Genomic DNA, 21,619 nt, shown 5'->3' on the forward strand with positions numbered 1-21,619 from the left:
CCATAAAAACGCGTTTTACTCGTGGCAAATGCACGTGCCCAACACTGGTAGGCCATTAGGCCAACAAAAAGTGATTCCTGGACTTTTGGTAATGGCCTCATGGCGTACATGTGATAATTTTGAAGGAAAATTGTCTTTTGCACTCTCACATTTATCGTTGGAAAGTTTTGGAGGGCGAAAAGAAAAGTTTACTAATTGCATTGCCACGAGAGTGGCAAAGGAAAACTTAAACTGAATTTATTTAATAGAAAGAGGAAGAGTAAAAGACAAAGGAGAGCTGCAGAAGTAGGGCCCGCCGAGAAGTATGCAACACTTTTAACGCATACAATCAGCCACACTGACGTCCCAACTATTAGGCACAGCACAACTTCTATACAAGGATGGCGTGAGAGAGAATTGGGGGGCAAAAGACCAACAAAATGTTGATAAAACATATGTGAGGTGTATGGGGAAATTGATGGTTGGCAAATATGCAACACTTAAGTGCTCCTGGGGGTATTATGTGCCAGTCATGTCGTGCCCCGCGGGCACCAGCCCCCAAAACACTCCGAATTATTGTTCTTGTACTTCTTTGGGTGTGGTAATGGGCCACATGCGGTTGGGCCCGCCATCTGCAGTTTTTAGATCCGTACTGGGGCTTACATTAAATTAATTAAAATGATATGCAAGGGATTCGTTTGGTTGCACAAGTGCCATGTGCAAAAGGTTGTGGGTTGTGTCCTTGTCAGTTGTTAAGCCCAAAGGAGATCGTTACTATCCCTCTCTCTCTTTATGGCTATCTCCCTCTGGCATTGTATATGCAATTACTTCCATTTCATTCATTAAAGCAAAAGTGCATAAAATGCTCTCCATAAACTTGCCAGCAACCAAAAACAAGAGAAAAAACACTCCAAATGCAAAGCTCTTTTTTGGGCCGCGTAAAGCTTTGCGGCTTCCCCACCTACAAACACACACACACACACACACACATCCTTAAATATGGTTATAGTGACATATACATTTGCATTTTATGACGCCATCGTTGGGATGCTTTTCCAATTTGTGAGGGATCTGAAGGTAAATAAAACCAGATGCAGAATCAACTCGCCAGCATCGCAGAGCATTAATAATGCAAAAGGGCAATGCCGCCGCCTTAGCCACAGTGGCCGACCCACATAACCACCCACTCAACGACCCACCCACCCACTCAACCTCTCCATTCAATGCCACACACAACACACACACACACTCGCATTTACAATGTAGCAAACACCATGTCCGTGTGCGCCATCGTTAACAATAACAAATGCCAAAGGAGAGCCAAAGGTTCAGTTTGCGAAATGGGGAAAGAGGGGCAGGAAAAGCACCAGAGAACAGTGCCACAAGCAGAGGCAGTAACCGAAACTGAAACCGAAGCAGTCTTCTAGGGGCCCTGCTACAGTGCAGTTCGCTCGGTTTCGCCGCGCTTTCCGGCACACGCACAATTCCCTGGAGTCTGTGAAAAAAGTCAGTCAAAGTTTGTTCATAATCAGATTTCAGTTGCAAAGTGTTAGCTCCGGACTTCAAGCTTCATTGTCTAACTTCGGCTTTAATCTGGCAATAGCCAGTGCCAAAGGCAATCACCAAGTGCAGCCAATCACTTATTCATCTGACTTGCCCTGAGTCCATGCCATGCAACCGCTGCATCTAAGACTGAAGCAGTCCTCCAAGAAGCAACCAACTTTCGCGTTGTGCCACAGAATAAATAAAATAGTTCCAGCACCAGGTAAAAGCAGTGCGGAATAAACAGATAGACAGAAAGACACTGAGAGAGGATGCACGTACATATAGCGCAGAGAAATCTTCATTTTATTCCGAGTGCTTGAGATGTTCCAACTGGCTGTCAAAATACTTGTATGAACTAGAGATGAACGCGTGAATGCTGCAAATAAGATCAGGAAGAGATTTAAGTTTTCAAATTAGAGAACAGACTATGGGCTGCTGTCCAAATAGAGAATAAGATATTTATGACAACGAATTCGATTCCAAGATTCACATTCGTGTCACGTCTTGGCCAGCATCTCTTTCTCTTGCTACACTGCTCGAGTATGGACAAATGGAATGTATCATTTTGCTGAAAGTAAATTTTATAATTGAGACAATCGTACAAGCGAAATGATGTCATGGAGGGAGGGGCGCAAAGAACCACTTTTCCTCTCCTCCGGCAGTGGCAGTCTCTGTCAGTCAGTTGGTGTGGCTTGTGTGGCCTGTTCGGTTCGATTGCTTATCACCGGTCGCTCGATTGTTGTTAAATCGATTGCCAAAGTTGCGTGCCTCCGAAAATAACACATATCCTTCACTCCCAGCACGCATCCACTACGTTGACCGTGGCGAGGAGCAGCAGCAGCAACAGCACCAGCCGGCGGAGGAGGAGCCGGAGCAACACCTCCAGCAACCACCTTTCAGCAGTCGTCTGGCGGCTGCCACAAGCATTGATGCCACTGCCACTCCGCCACGTCACGTCTCGCCGCACGGGTCGCCTCAGCTGCAGCAACGTCTGGGGAAGCATCTGAGCAAGTCCGCCTCGGAGCTAAACGGACACGATTGTCACGGCAACGAATCGCCGCACATATCGCCTAAGCGTGCCAAGAGCGCCGTCTCCCAGCAGCTGGCGGGTGGAGGAGTGGCCAGTGGCGTGGGAGTGCTGCAGAAGACGCACGGATTCTTCAATAACCTGCGGCACCGCTGGAGTCGCACCAAGAGCAAAGACCGCCTCGGACGCAAGTCGCCGAGCGACTTTCTCGAGGAGAGCACGGACTATGCCGCGGACTACAGCTCGGAGAGCAGCTCCGTAACACAGAGTCCGCGTCACCGGGCCACAACTATCGGCGGTTCACCGCTGGCCCGCGAGTTCCGAGCCACCGCCAAGATGGCGCAGGTCATCCAACGTTTCGGCGGCTCCATGGAGGGGCGCATCGACGAGCAGCCAGAAAACGCCAATGGTCCCGCCTGCAGTCCCGTGGAGCTGACACCGCAGCAGCAGCTGGAGGCCCTGCAGGTGAGTGAATGTGATTGTGTTTGTTTGTTGTTTCTGGCTTGTTTGCTATCGCTTTAAATTGGCTTTTCTTTGGTTTTGATTTTTGTTTTGTCCAAACTCTGGCACTAACTCGGAAAACTCTGCAATTTCCTTTTTCGCTTCTTCTACGTCTTGCTCTGCTGCACATCTCTAACCTCTGCAACTGTCATCGATTATAATCGATCATCGATCGTCGGTCGCTTACCGATTGTCGATTGGCAGGCCGAAGAGCTTCGTCGCAAGCGGGACGCTCAATTACGTCAATTCGTCTTCTTTCAGCTGCGCGTCCATCTCAAATCCGGCAGCGACCTGGTGGCCATGGACAAGAATGGTGAGCGGACAGAACCCAAACCCAAGTGACACTCTAGCCAACATACCTCAAAAAGCTCCCCTTTCCCTTACTGCTCTACACTCGAAGAAATATTTATGAACTTTTAATCCCCAGTATACTTAAACAGAATAATTTCTTCGAGTGTAGTGTAGCATCCCTTCTTTATATTTAATCAAGCACTTGACACGCTGCACCAAGTGCTGTAACATTAATTTTCCTTTGTCTTTCGCCCTGCGGCAGGACTGAGTGATCCTTATGTAAAGTTCAAGGTTGGCGGTCGGCTGTTGCACAAGTCGCGCACCATACACCGCGACCTCAATCCCGTGTGGGACGAGGTATTCATTGTTCCCGTCGAGGACCCTTTTCAGCCGATTATTGTGAAGGTGAGGCAGCAAACACTTAACCCGAAAGTTTCCTAACAATTTTCACACGCGAGGAATTTCACATGGCTGATTTTTGGCTCTTTAAATAGATATGGAGTATCCCATAGGGAATTTCGGGATTTGTTGTTCTTGGCTCGTTTTCGTCTGGGTAGCGTGGCCGAGCGGTCTAAGGCGCTGGTTTAAGGCACCAGTCTCCTCGGAGGCGTGGGTTCGAATCCCACCGCTGCCAGCTCAGTAATGTCTTTTTTTGTTCTACTTAAATCTCTACTCTACTCTCTACTTATAAAAGGCAGTTTAATTTTCTAGTTTATAATTATTTTTCATATTTTATGTTCACTTTTTGTCCTCGAATTGACTTGCAGTCACAGCAAATCAAATCAATCCACATGTTTTCATTCCCATATCTTGTTAATTTCCCCTTTGATTCAATTTAAAGTTCATAATAGGAATTTATTGTCCCTAGGAGATTCTTGGCCACGGGGAAATCTGAACACCAAATCAATTTGGCGCTACCCTCAAAAATCTGAAGCTCTTTCCTACTAATCGCAATCAATTTCCGCTTTGACTTGTATCCCTTCCTCCGGTCGTTTAGGTCTTTGACTACGATTGGGGCCTGCAGGACGATTTCATGGGCTCGGCCAAGCTGGATCTCACCCAACTGGAGCTGGGCAAGGCTGAGGACATCCACCTGCAGCTCTGCGACACGAGCAGCCACGGGGAGCGGGCCATGGGCGAGATACTCATCAATTTAACGCTCTGGCCGCGTAGCCAGGAGGACAAGGAAATGGTGAGTGGCACTCATAAATCCCTCCACTCCATTCTGTTGTCGAGGGTACGGAAACGTTTGACTCGGCCATCAATCTCTTGGCGGTTTTCCTTCTGCTTCCAACAAAACGATTTCCTCGCTACCTTTTGTTTGGTGGCACTCTTAATTGCGCTTCGCCTCCCACTCACAGCTGAACTTTGACTCTGTCTCCCTCTTTTGGATTGTGTGTGAAGACGTTTATTTATAAGCAACTTTATTTATGGCTCAACTAAAACTGAAATTAATAGACCTAGGTCTGGGCTCGGGGTGAGAGGCCGCACCAACTAATGCAAATATTTATGGAGCTTTATCTCTGCTGCTCGGCTGAGCCGAGACCGGAACTAAATACCCGAACTGACTAATACAAATCTACGCTCCGCTCTCCACCCACCACTCTTCCATTGACACACTCATCGTGACTTGAGCAGTTTTGAGTGGCAGTGCGGGAGAGCGGCAGACAAAGCGCCGATCGCTGCTTCGGCTTCGACTCAACAAAGCTCCGGCATGAGCGCCGACAATTGCCATTACATGTTATCTGGGGAGGTAGTGAAGGCGATGCCAAAGCAAACATATGACAAAGTGGGAAAATACGATGGAAGAGACACAAACAGAGTGAGAGTAGAAGCATTAATACCTCATGTTTGTGGAAAGTACTAGTTGGAGGTTGTAGTTGGAGTAGATTGAGAAGTACTTTCTCTACAAATATTATTAGTAAACGGTGGGCACAGGTATAAATAGTTATTTTAAAGACACTCACTAATTTTCAGCTATGAGTGCACATGCCATTCTCTTAAGCTCCCTCCAGTCTAGCATACCCTTTAGTCTGTGAGGGTATTTGCCTTGCAATCGCACTGACTCCAGCGCAAGACCTTTGCCACTGCCTTTAGTCACTGTTTGAGCGTCGAAAGCAAAGTTCGGCTTTAAGTTTTGTTTTTTCGGCTTTCGGCTTTCGGTTTTATGTTTTTCTGTTTTGTCTTTTCGCTTGTCTGTTCATTTTGTGGGCAATGCTGGGCAACAATTGGCCTGGATGCAAGCGGGCGCCGCGCATGTTGCTCAAGCATGTGAGGCGGCAGCATGAGGAGCTGTGTGAACAACTGGAGCAGGGCTGCGACGAGCTGATGGAGGTGCCTATTTGTGGTTGGCGGGGCAGGGGAAGCGTATTGTGGATCGGTGTCCCAATTGAAGCTAATCGTTTGAATTGTTGCAGCACTTTCAGCGCAACTCCAAACTGGCCGAGTCATCGAAGCGTCTGAAGTCGCAGATCTGGAGCTCAGTGGTCACCATTCTGCTGGTGAGGGCCAAAGATCTACCACTGGCTGAAGACGGTAGCAAGCTGACCGAAACGCACTTCAGGTTCAGGTGAGCACGATCAGCTCTTGAAGTAATAAACCTCCCATTAAGCATACATCTTCCCGTGTGACCTAGATTGGGCAACGAGAAGTACAAGAGCAAGTCTTCCTGGACGGAGCGCTGGCTGGAACAGTTCGATCTGCATCTGTTCGACGAGGACCAGAACCTGGAGCTGGCTCTATGGAATCGCAACACCCTCTACGGCAAGGCCATCATCGACTTGAGTGTGTTCCAGCGCGAGACCACGCACGGGATATGGAAGCCGCTGGAGGATTGCCCAGGCGAAGTGCACCTCATGCTCACCATCAGCGGCACAACGGCCTTGGAGACGATCAGCGACCTGAAGGCATTCAAGGAGGATCCGCGCGAGTCCCAGCTGCTAAGAGATCGCTACCGCTTCCTACGCTGCCTGCAGAACCTGAGGGATGTGGGTCACCTCACGGTCAAGGTCTTTGGTGCCACGGGTCTGGCTGCAGCGGACATTGGTGGCAAATCGGATCCCTTTTGCGTTCTCGAGCTGGGAAATGCCCGACTGCAGACACAGACAGAGTACAAGACCCTAACGCCAAACTGGAATAAGATTTTCACCTTGTAAGAGCAATCGCTAGTCCATTCTGTTCGCCAGCTTATTGTTTACTCTTTTCAGCAATGTCAAGGACATCACACAGGTTCTGGAGATCACAGTCTTCGACGAGGATCGCGATCATCGAGTCGAGTTCCTAGGCAAGCTCGTCATTCCACTGCTGCGCATCAAGAGCGGCGTCAAGCGCTGGTACACTCTAAAGGACAAGAATCTCTGTGTCCGAGCCAAGGGAAACTCGCCGCAAATCCAGCTGGAACTGACTGTCATCTGGAGCGAGATTCGAGCCGTTTGCCGCGCCCTCCAGCCAAAAGAGGAGAAACTCATCCAGCAGGAGGCCAAGTTTAAGAGGCAGCTCTTCCTGCGCAATGTCAACCGTCTCAAGGAGATCATCATGGACATCCTGGAAGCAGCGCGCTATGTGCAGTAAGTACGAGTTTCCCCTATAGAAAACTGCCCTCCAATTTGTTTCTTTTTCTGTTGCAGGAGCTGCTTTGAATGGGAGTCTCCTGTGCGTTCCAGCATAGCTTTTGTCTTTTGGATTGTGGGCTGTGTCTATGGCGATCTGGAGACAGTTCCTTTGGTCCTACTGCTCATTATACTCAAGTAAGTGGAGATTTCTTCTATGAGATACAATTTTCTAGATTTTGTTTATTTTCTTCACTTAGAAAGTGGCTGATTCGCATGATCACGGGCACGACAGACCCCTCAGCGGGCCACTATGACTACGAGTACGATGAGGATGACGAAGATGACAAGGAGAAAGAGGAGAAGAAGTCCATCAAGGAGCGATTACAGGCCATTCAAGAAGTCTCCCAGACCGTACAGAACACCATTGGATATCTAGCCTCCCTGGCTGAGAGCACCATTAAGTAAGGACCTGTCAACCCACATAAATCTCAATTAACTCTTTCTTTCTGTATACTTTTAGCACATTCAACTTTTCCGTCCCCGAGCTGACCTGGCTGGCCGTTGTCCTGCTGCTGGGCGCCATTCTGGTGCTACATTTTGTGCCGCTGCGCTGGCTCCTGCTCTTCTGGGGCCTAATGAAGTTCTCGCGACGCCTGCTGCGCCCCAACACTATACCCAACAACGAGCTACTCGACTTCCTATCCCGTGTGCCCGACAACGAGGAGATTGTAAGCATCTTTCGAGTATCTTAATTTCCCTGAACTAATAATCATTTCCCGCTTCAGAATCAGTATCGAGAGCTACCACCCTCGGCGCCCACCGATCAGACCCGCAGCAATCCAAAGAAAAAGCTCAAGGGCTCATAGTCCATAACCAGCGCTGATGCGGCAATGGCGATGGTGGCGCCGCCGCAGTCCAGCGCGTTGATTGGAGGCGGCGGCAGGCAGCAGCTGATGCAGCGCTTCCGGGCCAATACCAGCCAACTGAAGCAGAAGTTTGGCCAGGCCAAGAGCCTCAGTCTGAGCCACGGCGAAAGCAATTAGACACCAAAGTTAGGAGAGTTAGCTAGCTAGTTAGTTAAGGAGAGGGCAGCACCAAGACACAAAGTTCCACACTCAAACAGACATCCCATCCACGAAACTATATACTCAATGCAACTAAAACTTGACTCAATTAAGCAGCACAAAGTTAGCTTCACTTATTTTCTTAGCATTATATGAATATGGATATATGTATATGTGAAAACAAAAACTATTTACACAGAAAGATATTGTATATACACAGAAAAGATAGAAGATATTCCAAGTACCTAAGGTAACCAACCCTGGCTCGCTCTCCTCTCTCTCTCTGTCACTCTTTAAAAGAATATATTCGAATATTTACCAAGAAACACTCAAAATGCTAACAACCAGATTCCTTTTGCGCGAATCCGAATTATTTATTGTGTACTCGTATTTCAATTTGTGATATTTTCCAAGAATTTTGCAACTTAGGCTTACTTACTTATGTGACTTATGTAACCCCCTGAAGGAGGGAGTATCCTTCCCGCACTCACATCTCCCTAGACTCCATTTAGAAATCAATTGCACTCGACTCGTTTAAGGATGCTTCTTCTTGATAAACCTTTACAAATTTACCTTTTATATGCCTAAACAAGACCTTATTAAATTTATTGTAATTATTTCACTCGAAGCAAATTGTTCAAAACATTTTCTAATATTTATATGAATAATACGTATAGGATAATCAGCTCGTCAAGGCCCCGCCCCAGGCCCAGCCATAAACACGATTTGTATGTGTAACAATTACAACTAATTGCAATTATAATCCACTCCGATCGATCGATTTGATACATTTTAGATAGTTAAACTATTTTATACCCCGCAGGAAGAGCAACAACAAACGTTTTTATATACATACAAACATACTTCATACCAAACTCAATTAATTTATTAATTAAATTAGCACCTAAGTTAAGTTTGTTATTTTTCAATTTATGTATACAACATCTACGACGGCAAAAATAATAAAACATATTTTTGGATTTCGCTCAAAATAAAAACTCGTTTTTCTCTAAAAATAAACGTTGCTAAATACTTCTAAAACTGTTCATGGAACCTTTCGCTTTGACATCAACATTCACAGTGTACAGAATTTAATAGGAACTGTTGCATGGAACTAGAATTGCAAGTTATTATACCCGATCGCCCCACTGTGGTTTGCTAACATTCCAGTGTGAGGAGAGGCGAAGTAGTCGGATTATTCGAGCAAAATAATTCATTTGACTTGAGAGAGCACAGCTCTCTTTCTATCCTATCGCGTTATCTTCCTCTCTCAACACGCGCTGCCAGTTCTTCCAGTGCTTTTATGGTCTGATCATTGCAGATGTTTATAGTTTATTTGTTAGAGGGAATTGCTACTCTTTAATTTGAACCTGGACACTAACGAATAAAGTTTTGCATAAGGCAATTACATACATTTACACATTCAAAGAACATATATATAGACTGTAGATTGTAGAATAACAAACTATTTTCTTTACTTGATTTTCATTATTGGGTGCTTGGGCCGGCTGCCAAGTGGGTGTGTCAAATTGTCAAAGACAGGCCAATGGTTCTAAAACTAAGAGCTTTTATTCTACGCAGTAAGTATTTCTCGAACCTGATACAACATTTATCCAACTGTCAAACTGTTTCTTTAAAACTGTAATGCTTTAATTTGTTAATCTTTATGAGGTCGATGTTTTGCTCTGCTTACCTGCAAAGCTTTATCAATCGCGCCATGTGGAAGCACTGATAAGGTTTCGTTTCTAAATTTTATTTTCTGGGGTATTATTTATTTGCTTGAAAAATGGCAATAAAAATAAATCCCACAGCTGTTTGACAAGTCTTATCAGCACTCGGTATTCCACTCGACAGACGATCGCCAGACCAGCCCACACAGCCCGCGGTTACGCAATCGAATAGAAGTTTTCCATACAATACGATAAACGAATACATCTTTAATATATGTACATATTTACGCGAATACACTGAAAAAGTAATTGCACAGTCGTAATTGGAAATAGGGAAGCCCTAGGACCGCACTAGCTTAGTGCTAAATAAATGCATGACTGGTGTGTGTGTTGGATACGGATTCATCATCGCTATCTAGTTAGAGTCTCTTAAGTAACTTAAACGCTGAACTTCTCCTTCTTCATTTGGTCGTACACCACGGAGAAGTCCTTGTTGCCCAGACCCTGGGTGCACAGCGAGGTGTAGATCTTGTGGGCCAGCGAACCCAGTGGAATGGGTGTGTTCGAGCTGTTGGCCACTCCGGAGGCCAGACCCAGATCCTTGGTGATCAGAGCGGAGGAGAAACCTCCGGCATAGTCTTTGTTGGCAGGGGCAGTGGGGCAAATGCCGGGCACTGGGTTGTAGATCTCAGAGGCCCAACAGCGGCCAGTGGACGAGTTGATAATCTCGGCGAAAACCTTGGCATCGAGGCCCTGGCGCACGGCCAGATTCATCGCCTCGGACACGCCAATCATGGAGATGGCGAGCATCATGTTGTTGCACAGCTTGGCGGCCTGTCCCATGCCGTAGACGCCGCAGTGGGTGATGCGCTTGCCCATGCACTCCAGCACAGCCTTGACGGCGTTGTACTCGGCATCGGTGCCGCCCACCATGAAGGTGAGAGTGGCCTGCTCGGCGCCGGGAACACCTCCGGAGACGGGGGCATCGATGAAACGGGCTCCCTTGTCGGTGATGCGCTTCTGCAGAGCCTTCACCAGCTCCGGGGAAATGGTGGAGGAGTCGATGAAGATGGTGTCCTTGTTGACGCCATCGGCAGTCATCTCCTCGTACGATTTCTCCACAATGGCGTTGTTGGGCAGCATGGTGATGACAAAGTCAGAGTTCTGGGCCAGCTCCGAGGTCTTGGTGTAGACAGTGGCTCCCTTGGCCGCCAGTCCTTGGCAGGCTGGCTTCGAAATGTCGAACACATGCAGCTTGTGGCCTGCCTTGATCAGGTTGCTTGCCATGTTGGCACCCATGTTGCCGAGGCCCACGAAGCCGATGTTCTTGCTGCCGCCCTGGGTGGACATGGCACGCACCAGAGTCTGGCTCCAGGCATTCAGCAGGGAAGGGGACACCACACGAAGCGACATGGCTGGCTGGAGGAGCAGAGTGAAAATGTTATGTAACCGGTCGAGGCTGCCTCTCCGCAGAATCTCATCACCCACCTGTAGCAAAATAAATCTGTCTGGAAGGTACAACTAAAACTGTGAACGATCGATCGGACCACCAAAAGCACACTGTTCTGGCCGCCATCAGCCGCAGCGCCATCGAGTCACGTAATTCAACTTCGTTCCAGCAGCGGCGACTGGGTTGTCGAACCTCTCGCGAGTTCTACATCCAAACAGGAGATTTTATGCACAGCGCGAGCTGTTGGCCACCCGACAACTCTGCTAGATCAAAGCTTGTTCTCTCATACGCATGCTGCTCTCTATTTCCATATCTCCCTCTCTTTTGTTTGGCAAGCACTTGTATTCCAGTGCTGCCGGGCAAAAGCTTTTCGTGTTTACTGTGTTTAGTAATTGATGTTCTTATGGGGCGACACGTGCCGTTGTTTTGTTTATCAGCATAGGGCAATAAAAACTTTCCATTTCGTTTACTTTCGTTGACCTTCAATTTGGTTTGGGGGATTGTCTGTACAGTGCGCTCAGAGTGGGTGTGTCAGCTTGTCACAGTCACTCGAAAACTGTAAGCTTTTGCGCTGCGGGTTGTAATTCAACGCAAAAAGCTTAGCGACTGTTCTTGAAGTTGATTTTTGGTTCGTTTGCCTTGTTGCATTCCCCGCAACGACCTTTCATCATCGGTCGAGTGCCTACACCTTTTGCATTGGTTGAATGACAACTCGGGAATCGCATCCATTGCGTGAATTATCGTGCATAACTAAATTCGCACGCGAAGTTTCCAAACTGTTTTATCCTACCCTCCTCCAACAGAGTTTCACAGCTGGGTCTTACAGTTATTTGACTCCACTCTGCGAATGGGATATCATTTTGTCGCGTATTAATCCATACTCAAAGATATCGAGGAAGGATTGACAATAATTACCCCGCTCAGAGATTCTTTTCCAGCAGTATTCGCTGGTTCAAGAGTGTATTAAATTCGTCTTACTCAGTACCTCTTTCTCTTGTATAGCGGATTTTCACCCCACTCTTTTGGCGTCGAGCATTGCCAATACTTGAACTCGATCCCACCAGTGAACAATTTGATGTCTCGCATTTTGTTTCTTTGGGCTATTTTTATCACAACTTCAATTGGCGAAGACGTCTTTTTTTTCACTCATATTTTACAGTTGTTATTCCGCTTGTTATTGTTGTTGTTGCTGTTGCTGCTGCTGATTTTAATGTTGTTGTTTTTCTTCACATAAAAATCGGCATGCATGAAATTGCAACTGCTCGACTCAAGCTGCGTTTCGCAAAAATCTCGGCCAATTTGCGGGCCGCCTGTCGTGGCCTGGATCTTATGCAATCCGCGGACTTTGCTGTCAGCGCCTGCGCCTGCGTCGTCGTCGTCGTCATCAGCGCCAACATGGTTATGCTTTATCAAAAGAAAACAGACCGAAAACCAGACTCGATTTCACCCCAGAAGAACCAACCTGCTGATGCCATGAGGCGGCGACGAGGCAGATCGAATCTCAGTCTCCCACCACAGATGATTTCTGTGATTTATCTGGGACAGAGCGTCTGCTCGTGTGGGCTACAGCCGCCGGCTGGCCTGGTTAAGTGAATTTCAATTTGGGGAGTGGAACGAATTGGAACCGCAACAATGACGCCAAATTGAAATAGGGGACATCATCTGGCTGTGGGGAACGCTCCCTTACATAAGCGAGCCATCGAGGTATGTATCAGGCGCTTGTCAATTGTCAAAGTGACGGCACAAGGCACGATGGCAACCCCTTATCTAACGCCATAAAGTGCAATTCAGCGTATGATTAACACGAATATGAACAACAATGACCCGGTGAGAGCGCGAGAGGGTCTCCAGGGTGTCTCCATGAAACAATTCATAGCTCGAAAAGCCAAAGCCGCCACAAGAAGCAGAGCCACAAGTGCTCGTAAGTGAAGCATTAAAGCGCAGAAATTACAACCATGAAGAGTGGAGTGTAGATGGGCTTGGCACTGTCCGTCTGTCCATTCAGGTTTTGTGGCATTCGTAAATGTACGTACAGCCAGTGTACGCAGCGGTGTACCAAGCTCATTAGGCAGACATTAAGCATTTCTCCAAGCGGTTTTTTGCCTGCCACTAATTTCCATGTCAAAACACACACACAGATTTCACTCAGAGACCACAGCGCACCCACAAAGAAAATAACAGCATGCACTTGAAGCCACTGGAATAATTCAACTTGAAATTGAATTTTATTTGCTCGCAAAAATTGCATTATTAACACACTTAGCTACAGTGCGCTTCGTAGCTATAAGGCTATTGTAAGGAAATGCCACATGACCAGGTAACAATTTAATGGCACACGTAAGCCACAAAACAATAATTATTTGATCTGTTTATTGTTGGGCAACTGATTCACAGCGGCTTAAAGTAATTGGTACGATAATTAGCTCGATGGGTAGTTGTACCAGTTCCTGGTGAATGATGGCCGATCCTTGACCTTACATATCCCTGCACCTTTCTTCTGCCGCAAGCACAGATTTATGCTGCCAAAACGCACTGTACCCAGCCACAATGTGGGCTTGTCGGACGGTAGGGTAGGTAGTTTCTTGAACCCCGTTGAACTCTCCTATCTGCACGCAATTGTCTCGACAGCGGCGGCAGTGTCAAGTTGCAGCTATCTGCATGCCACAGCGTAGATCCGTGACTCAGTGAACACTGCGAGGAGGAACACAATTATTTGCCAATGATTTTGATGGTGTCATCGTGATCGACTACTGACATTTTCGATTTCGTTTCATTTTCGCTTCATTTCCGGCCAGCACGTAATTGAAATTACACCAAGCTAAGACATTTTTTTGGCAGTGAAACTATTGTCCGATAATCGCTTCATGGAGTTTTAATTATTTCCCTGAATTATCGCTGTAACCGACGCTGGGCTTTCGCTCTCCACTGTCCGCGCTCTCGCTTGGACCTACATTAACATGCCAGCTGAAGAGACCACTCCAAACCCATATGAAAATCAAAATGAAAAACTAAACAAATTTATAAAAAAAAAAAAAACAAATCAGACAGCACAACGCAGGGAAAATTGAAATGCAGTCGGAGTCACTGCAGGCCCGTTTTGGGAAACGAAAGGAAAGGAAAGTGAAATGATAGCCGCTCCTACCTCCCCGCTGTCTGTTTCCATGGGATTGAATTTGTTTTCGATTTCGTTCGGTTTCTGAATCGTTTCTAAGGCTCGCGCTTTTTAATACGCCGCATGCATAATTATTATGCATTAATACATATGTAGATAAATACATACGAATGTATGTACATTGCTATCTCTTCACTTAGGCTACATTTGCCGACACCGTGGCCTATAGTTTCGATCCGCTGCAGTGAAATTGAAAATCATTTTTGAAAGTGGTAAAATTATTCGCTGCCCGACAAAACACACATTCCATGTGACCGTTTAAAGCTAAAGTTGGAATTTGGTTTTTGCCGTCATTTTTCTCACTCTACTTGTGTTTTGTTGTTTTTTCGGCTTGGGAGCTTTTTGTTTTCTTTACGGTTTTTTTTTGGTCACTATTACAAAATATTAATTGCAGGGTGAAGAGCGAGAAATGGAAGGTGGGCAGAGTGAAATGCAGATGCAATTTGGAATACTCTTTCAATGATGAAATAATAAAAGAAAAAGGAATGGGACAATCAGAGTTTATGGGGAAAAGCAGCAGGAGATTCTCTGTGATAAGTGCAGGGAATATCTTTTAAGCTTTCTAATAAATATACCCTACACTTTTATAAGACTCTTCCTCTGCCCCGCGCCACCATCAGCAGCATCAACATAAAAACCAACAGCCCGAGCGGCAGATAAATGTTTAGCTAACCCAAATCCACACACAAGGAAGGAAACCGCTGCAACAAGAGGCTCTGCCGCTGCTCCGCACTGACTGCAATCCAGTTTAGATTTCGACCACATTTTGACCATAGCAATGCACCGAGGTGCCGCCAATGCAGCGGGAGCAGGAAGTGTTTTATGGCCAAGCAGCAGCAGCAGCAGCAGCAGCAGGCATTTTGGGCATCACCCGGAGGCAGCCAAACAAAAAGTTGTCTTAGTTTCGTGCGCTTAAACTGCATCTCTGAGTCTCGATGCGTCGACGCACCGATAAATGTCTCGCTGCATCAGCCTCTTTCTCCTGTTGCTCCTTGGAGCCAAATCACTGCATTGCATAATCCCAGCCGATATTTATGTCTTCTTGTCAATGTGTTGTTGCATCAGCCAGCTGCTGCTCCAGCCGCTGCCATTCCAACACACCACCTGCCTGCCTGCCTGCCTGCCTGCTGTCCTCCAGCTGCCTCACAAAGATTCTACCATGAGTAAGGTTGAATTATGCCCAAAATCAGATACGTACAGACGCAATTAAGTTGATCTACTTGGTGCTGTGGGAAATGCAGAGATTGACTTGAATTTTATGCAAATCTCGTTACTCTTTTCCGCATACGTATGGAAAAAACGAACAGTGAGAAGAGCCCTGGGAAAAGCCATTCATAAGCGAGGCTGAAGGTCGAATGTTTGTTGTTACTTTTTGGTTAATGTTGCATTTGCCATTTGGCATCGCCTTGGGCGTGTGGAGAGACACCTGAGGCAAAACCTGTGAAAAGGTTAACACTAATTGCTCTCTATCGAATGCATTCAATTGATTCCGATTGCTTCTCGTGAGGCATTAGAAGTGAAAGTGCTTTGTTCTAGTCGTTCCACTCGCCAAAGAAGCTGTCAGCCAGCGGATGTTGAAGCTGGTCACGGTTGAATGCTCTCCCAGGGGCGGTCTGATGTCCATCACATAACTCTGGCTGAAAAGTGAAAACCTTCCTCATACGTCATACGTCGCAGCCCGCACATAACTCACGCCTACCCATGGAGGCAGGTGAGGAGGTTTTATGACAAGTTGACTGATTGGATTTGTGGTGAAGCGGCTCAAACTGCCGCTCCTGCTCCATGCTCCATGCTCCATGCCCCATGCGAGGCTGTCAATGCACTCTCAATTGCAAATTGCAAATTGAAAAAAAAGAGAAACAAAGTTTGCAAACAAACTGACAGACAGACAGAGTCGCGTCTTGTTTGGGTTACCTAATGGATAATGGCCCAGGCCGATGAATGAATGTTTCGCTCTGTGAGCTGTTATGCTAATTAACTCAATTTCCACGATCCATAAACGTCTCACTTAGACAATTGTTTGCTTAGCGGAAACTAGCCGCTGTGCTGCTGCTGGGAATGAGAATGTTATGTCTTAATTGCCTGATAGAAATATCATCAGCAAGGGCCCCTTTTAAGGCCAAATTCTTGCAGAGATACGGAGATGCTTTGCCAACGACGCGTGTATACACTTGATTTTGAAATGATTTCAACCTTAAATGTTACCCTCTAGCCATGTAACTGTGATCATAACACAAGGCACTGGGCAATAGTTTAATAATAGTCTTACCAAAGCCCATAAATAGTGCGTCAATTTGCAAGGCAGCGAAGGTCCGTTTGTTATGTGTCAATACGGTAAAATAAACTGCTATCCATAATCGATGGCTGGCCAAGACAGACAGCCAGAAGAGGCGACATCATCAATGTCAATAGCTGTCGCCGAAGGACGGCATATCATGGATTCTGTGTGTACAATTTCCACACCAAATCGGATTATACACTCGACTTTATGCCACAGTTTGATTGTTACTCTACCCTATCAAAAGTACACCAAACAAACAATTCAATTAAATTCCCAATTCATAATGGAATTTGGTGTAACGACGACCTTGAGTNCCCCCCCCCCCCCCCGTAGACACAGAGCGGTGTCTAAAAGCCAATTAAAGCTTGATGCACGGATCACAGACATGGCAATGAGTCAGAATTATGGAATTGTAGCTTAGGATATGTGGCTGCGAGGGGTGTAACATGCATCATGATCGCGCGGATTGCAAGCAACTTGCAAGCGGATCGATCGATTTTCCCAGCACACAACAAAAAAACTTGTCACAGCAAATTGCAAAACTGGCACACTAAAAGGAACAACAACGAGAAATACGAGTACTGGAAACATGTTGAATGGCTATGGCCAGACGACATTTATGGCCGCGCAGAGCACAACTAATTTGCATTGGAGTGGCATTCTGGTGTCTCCGTCTCCGTCTCCGTCTCCGCCTCCACTGTTAGATTCAATTATCCAGCACAAATCATTGGTGGATCTTTTGAGAGATCGCTGGTGCCAGCCAGACGGACCCCAGAGCGCACATCAGACACGGCCAGACCACATATTGTCTTGCTACAGTTTGCTGGCCTGGACCAGACCAAAAGCCACAACAGCAGCAGCAGCAGCAACTACAACTACAAAAATGCTTGTAAAAGCCACTTTGGCTTTAAGCGTATTTGTGGTTGACGCTGACGCAGCTGCTGGCAGCGCTGCACGCGTCGCTGCTTGAAAGAAAACCAGCAACGAACAGCAACGAGACAGCGAACCACTCTTACTTACTTTGGCCAGAGACGCTTTTCATTTCTTCAGTCTGTTAACGGCATGCGAACGATGCAGACGCGGCGCAGCTCCAGCAAAACGACAAAAACTTAACTCGAGCTTCAACTGAAACTTGAAAGCGAACCTTAACTGTAACTGTAACTGTAACCCGAGTGTCCTAAAGCTAAAGCACATTGGTGCCACTGCTCCTCCGACAACTGAAAGTGCGTGCGCTTCCTGCCGGATACCCATCCGTGTCCCGCGGCTCTGGCTTGACCATCAAAGTGTTTGTTCAAAGTGAAATTTGTAGCTGCAGCAGAAGCAGCTCAACGGATTTATATCGCTCGCGTTTCCCGTCTGCAAATTAGTCAAAAATTAAAAGCAGTAATTGAGTTTTTGGCAGAGTGAAAGAGCAGCCACCGCTGACTGCAGGAAGGAGAGCGGTAAGTGGCCAAGTGCGGGACGGGACGGGACGGGACGGGACCATCTAACGTCCAACTGCCAAAAAAGGCAAATAGAAATTGTTTCTTTTGTTTTTGTTTTTGGTTTCACTCTCCACACAGAAGCTCCATGATCCACACATGTGCTGGCAATTTTGCTGTTTATTTTTTCATGCTCTAATTATTTGGAAATTTCATTTTGTTTTTGCTCACTTCTCTCGTTAACTGGCATGCAATTTGTTTGCCCAAAGAGTTATGGTCTGCCACAAACCATACATCCATCTATCCGTCTGTCCATCCATTCTCTGGAGAGTGACGAGACAAGACCAGTCAAGTTTTATGGCCATACTTCCTCATCTACGAGTAGATATGCAAGATGGGAGAGACCCCTGCCCCGTCCGACTGCGGTCTTGTGTCTATTCTTTGGCGGTCAGATGTAAATGTCTTTGGGTTCGGGTTCGTGTGCGGGTTCGGGGCTTTGCTGCTTTTCCATCTTCCACTTCATTAACCCAATTTTCTCCAGGTGAAACTTTTATTTTTCGACAAGAAAAGTCTTGTTTATCGGACCCATTTACATACAGCCAGAGGTAGGGGCAGGGACGGGCCATAATCTCTGCTGCCATTCGCTCTTAACGGAACTAATGTCTTCACTTAGCTGTGGATGCTTCTCGCACTGCTGTTTATCTATTGAAGATTTGTACTCGTAAAGGCAAACACACACAAGCAGTGAGACAACAGGGGGGGAAAATATACTTAAGCAGAGGTTCACTTTTATTTGATTTTTTGTATATTTTATTTATGTGTGTGTGTATACACATTTTTATATGCGAACTGGCGGCGTTTTCGAAATTAAATACTTTCTAATTACAATAAACGCAGGCGGCGATGCCCGCCGGCCGGCCAATTGCCTGCCCCGCGCGTCCACACAGGCAGAGAGACCATCATGGCCTTTGGCAGCAAACTGAAATCACGTAGCCGCCACATCGGCCAATGCCAGTGCCAATAAAAGAGTGAGAGAGTGCGAGAGAGAGAGAGAAAACAAAACTCGCGAAAGTGTCAAGAAAATATAATGCCGCTCAGACTCACTTTTTCTTCATTGTCGTGTCTTAATGTGGCGCTTGATGTGTTTATTTGCCATTGGTACTCCACTCCCCCCCACAGACATGCCGCCATACCATCCTCATTCCCATCGACTGTTGAAGCCAATGAAAGTGAAACGTGCAAATGTCTTTGCGTACTCGCAGAAGCTTCCAAGGTTCAGCACGTGCCAAGCCCCAGTCGCAGCCTGCCTGTGTGGCCTGCCCCTCCATCCATCTAGCAATCCGTCTGCCTGTCTTTATTTTGTGGTCTTTCAATTACTCAACCGCAAAACATTCAATTTGTCAAGCGACCTGCCCTCGGATTACGACTTTCTCGCTCTGTCCAAACAAAAGACTTAGGACACAAACGCAAATTCGCTTCATTAGTTCGCTTTCTTTCGCTGTGCCAGAGTGCGTGGCAGAACTTAATGAGGGGGCTTTAGCGACTCGCAGACATGGTGGAATTGACTTATTGAGCCCTACGAAGGTCATAAATTGAATAATATGCCTGATGGTAAGGCTAAACACATTTTGAATAAATAAAGTTTGCAAAACAAATGAAGGATTCCAACGAAATGTGTCACTAAATATGGTTGGGGTTTCGGAAAGGTTTGTAATATTTCTTAGATATATAATATTTGCAGTCAAAGGTACTTGATTGACTCAATGTTTCGTCAGTTGCATCACAGCGAGACGTATGTCAGCATTCAGAGTTTGTTTATCCACTAAATGTTTTAGTCTTAGCATTAGGTACACATTTAAACACCAACCTCAGCTGTTCATTATTCTCATTTGGACTTTGGCTATACATATAATGCTAAATCTGACACGATCTGTATGGCAAATGTGAATAATTACTGCCAATATCAGATCAATGCAGAGACAACAGCATAAAATTCAATTTCAGTTCAGGTTTTTATGGCCTGGCCCCAAGTCGTGAGTTGCTGCAGTTGCAGTTGGGTCTCCTCAGATGCAGCAGCAGCAGCAGCAGCAGCAGCAGTTGATTAGTCAGCCCCATTTTGCTGTAGCTTTTCGTTTTGTTTGCCGCTTTTCTAGACCAAGTTAGACCAAGACAAGTTAAAGTGTCTTGGCCTACTGAATATTTTCTCACACTCTTGTCTTGGTCACGGATGTGGCTGGGGATGGGGATGGGGATGGGGATGTGGATTGATTGCTAATGTTCATCTGTGCATATGTAGGCAAGTATCTTGGCTGCGTTTAGATGTGGATACACTCGCGTCATTGCATCACATGCAGCGCAGATCAGAGACAGACCAGATCAGAGGCAAGCCAAATGCATTTGTCTGCCAAAGTACAAAGTATTTCTTCAGCTTCTGTCTGAGCCACACTTAGCTTTCTTCAGCCGCTACACCGCTGTGCAGCCTTTGTTTTGTCAGAGCTTTGCTTTATGGTTTTTCATATAAACAAGATACGAAATCCACGGGGAATAAGTGTGTATGTATGTACCTATGCCTATGTGGAGTAAGTAGCTCTTTCGAAATTGTCACATTGTTTGTCGGCGGGGAGCTGCAGTTATCTCTGGCTCACTGGCTTCCAACTCGCACCAACATTTGGAAACAAAAGTTTTGTAATTAGCTACGGCGCATCTTTTGCACAATCCGAAATGTCGTTATTGTTGTTGTCATTCGATGCCGTTGAGTGATAAAAATTAAAAACAATTTAAACTGTTTAGCGTGTAGCTCCCTCCCACAGCATATCCGGTTTCCGCCCCCCTTTGGCATATGCCAAATTGAATTTAACAAAGAAATTTGACTTTCGCTTTCAAATGCTCGGGCGCATAAATTCTTGAGATTACGCAAGAGGCGGTGGCGTCTCGGCATGCCGAGCAGGTGCCTTGCTGCCTGCCCTCCAACTGTAACTCCAAGTCCAATTCCACCTCCACCTCCAGCTGCACATTGACAGCGACATAGCCGACGGGTATGGACTCTTACCTCATTTGGAAAGCAGCGAACGAGCGAGCGAGAAATGAAAGTTTCTTGTTTGTTTTTTGGTTTTGGTTTTTAGTTATATTTCCATTTTCATTTCGTTCGTTCGTTCGTTCGTCGCCGTTGGCTGCGTGAAATTTACATTTCGTTTAATAATTTCAAACATTTCTTCGGGGTCGCTGCGGCATAAAATTTGAGGAATTAGCAGAGTCCCCCCCACACCCACAACAAATGGCCATTTTCCTGTGTCGTTTTGTGCTGCTTTGACTCTACGCTTTTTCCTTTTTCCGGCAGGCCTAACAATCGTTTGCCAGTGCCACGCCCACTCCCCCCCAACCAAGCAAGAGGCATTTTTGAATGGCAGTCGACAAAAATCGCATTTCATTGTCGCTCCCCTCCAACCCCATCAATGTGAAGTTCATTGGCTCTGCATTTTGCTGTGCCATAATTTATGCGTCGCCATCAATTTCAATCCCGGTCCATCGTTAGTAGCTGCCGCCGCTCGACACACTAATTGGCTATCTGCAGCTGCATCTACATCGTAGATTTGGTAGTCAGCATCTGGAGCGGACTATATCTGAGATTTGTCTGAGATACAATCAGTCAATATTTAATGTGCAGCTT

At 46.3% G+C, this 21,619-nt stretch overlaps 2 protein-coding genes and 1 non-coding gene across 6 annotated transcripts; 2 read left to right on the plus strand and 1 right to left on the minus strand.

Annotated features, from left to right (window-relative positions):
• The first annotated feature begins 1,588 nt into the window (after window positions 1–1,588).
• LOC117585900 (multiple C2 and transmembrane domain-containing protein) lies at window positions 1,589–8,876 on the plus strand. 3 transcript variants are annotated; one of them, XM_034275660.1, is made up of 12 exons: window positions 1,589–1,744; window positions 2,325–3,016; window positions 3,257–3,365; window positions 3,606–3,748; window positions 4,341–4,535; window positions 5,761–5,912; window positions 5,979–6,494; window positions 6,550–6,909; window positions 6,970–7,089; window positions 7,152–7,355; window positions 7,415–7,622; window positions 7,680–8,876. In XM_034275660.1, exons 1-12 carry the CDS (start codon window positions 1,651–1,653, stop codon window positions 7,758–7,760), a joined length of 2,874 nt encoding a protein of 957 aa, XP_034131551.1. In that variant the 5' UTR covers window positions 1,589–1,650; the 3' UTR covers window positions 7,761–8,876. The 3 variants fall into 3 exon arrangements, with proteins under 3 accessions (XP_034131551.1, XP_034131559.1, XP_034131568.1); XM_034275668.1 differs by having other exon boundaries at window positions 1,590–1,744; window positions 3,314–3,365; XM_034275677.1 differs by lacking the exons at window positions 1,589–1,744; window positions 2,325–3,016; window positions 3,257–3,365; window positions 3,606–3,748; window positions 4,341–4,535 and adding an exon at window positions 5,437–5,677 and having other exon boundaries at window positions 7,680–8,872.
• Trnal-aag lies at window positions 3,896–3,977 on the plus strand. The gene has a single exon. It is a non-coding gene; the product is annotated as a tRNA-Leu (tRNA).
• Window positions 8,877–9,870: 994 nt separating the features above from the next.
• LOC117589838 (probable 3-hydroxyisobutyrate dehydrogenase, mitochondrial) lies at window positions 9,871–11,234 on the minus strand. Of its 2 annotated transcripts, none has more exons than XM_034282103.1 (2): window positions 11,117–11,234; window positions 9,871–11,047 (listed from the first exon to the last, which is right to left on the minus strand). In XM_034282103.1, the coding sequence occupies exon 2, from the start codon at window positions 11,039–11,041 to the stop codon at window positions 10,067–10,069; it is 975 nt and encodes a 324-aa protein (XP_034137994.1). In that variant the 5' UTR covers window positions 11,042–11,047; window positions 11,117–11,234; the 3' UTR covers window positions 9,871–10,066. The 2 variants fall into 2 exon arrangements, with proteins under 2 accessions (XP_034137994.1, XP_034137985.1); XM_034282094.1 differs by having other exon boundaries at window positions 9,871–11,043; window positions 11,117–11,217.
• Between the last annotated feature and the right edge of the window lie 10,385 nt (window positions 11,235–21,619).

The sequence above is a fragment of the Drosophila guanche genome, unplaced genomic scaffold, assembly GCF_900245975.1.
Source record: "Drosophila guanche unplaced genomic scaffold, DGUA_6, whole genome shotgun sequence".
In the NCBI taxonomy this organism is placed as follows: Eukaryota; Metazoa; Arthropoda; class Insecta; order Diptera; family Drosophilidae; genus Drosophila; species Drosophila guanche.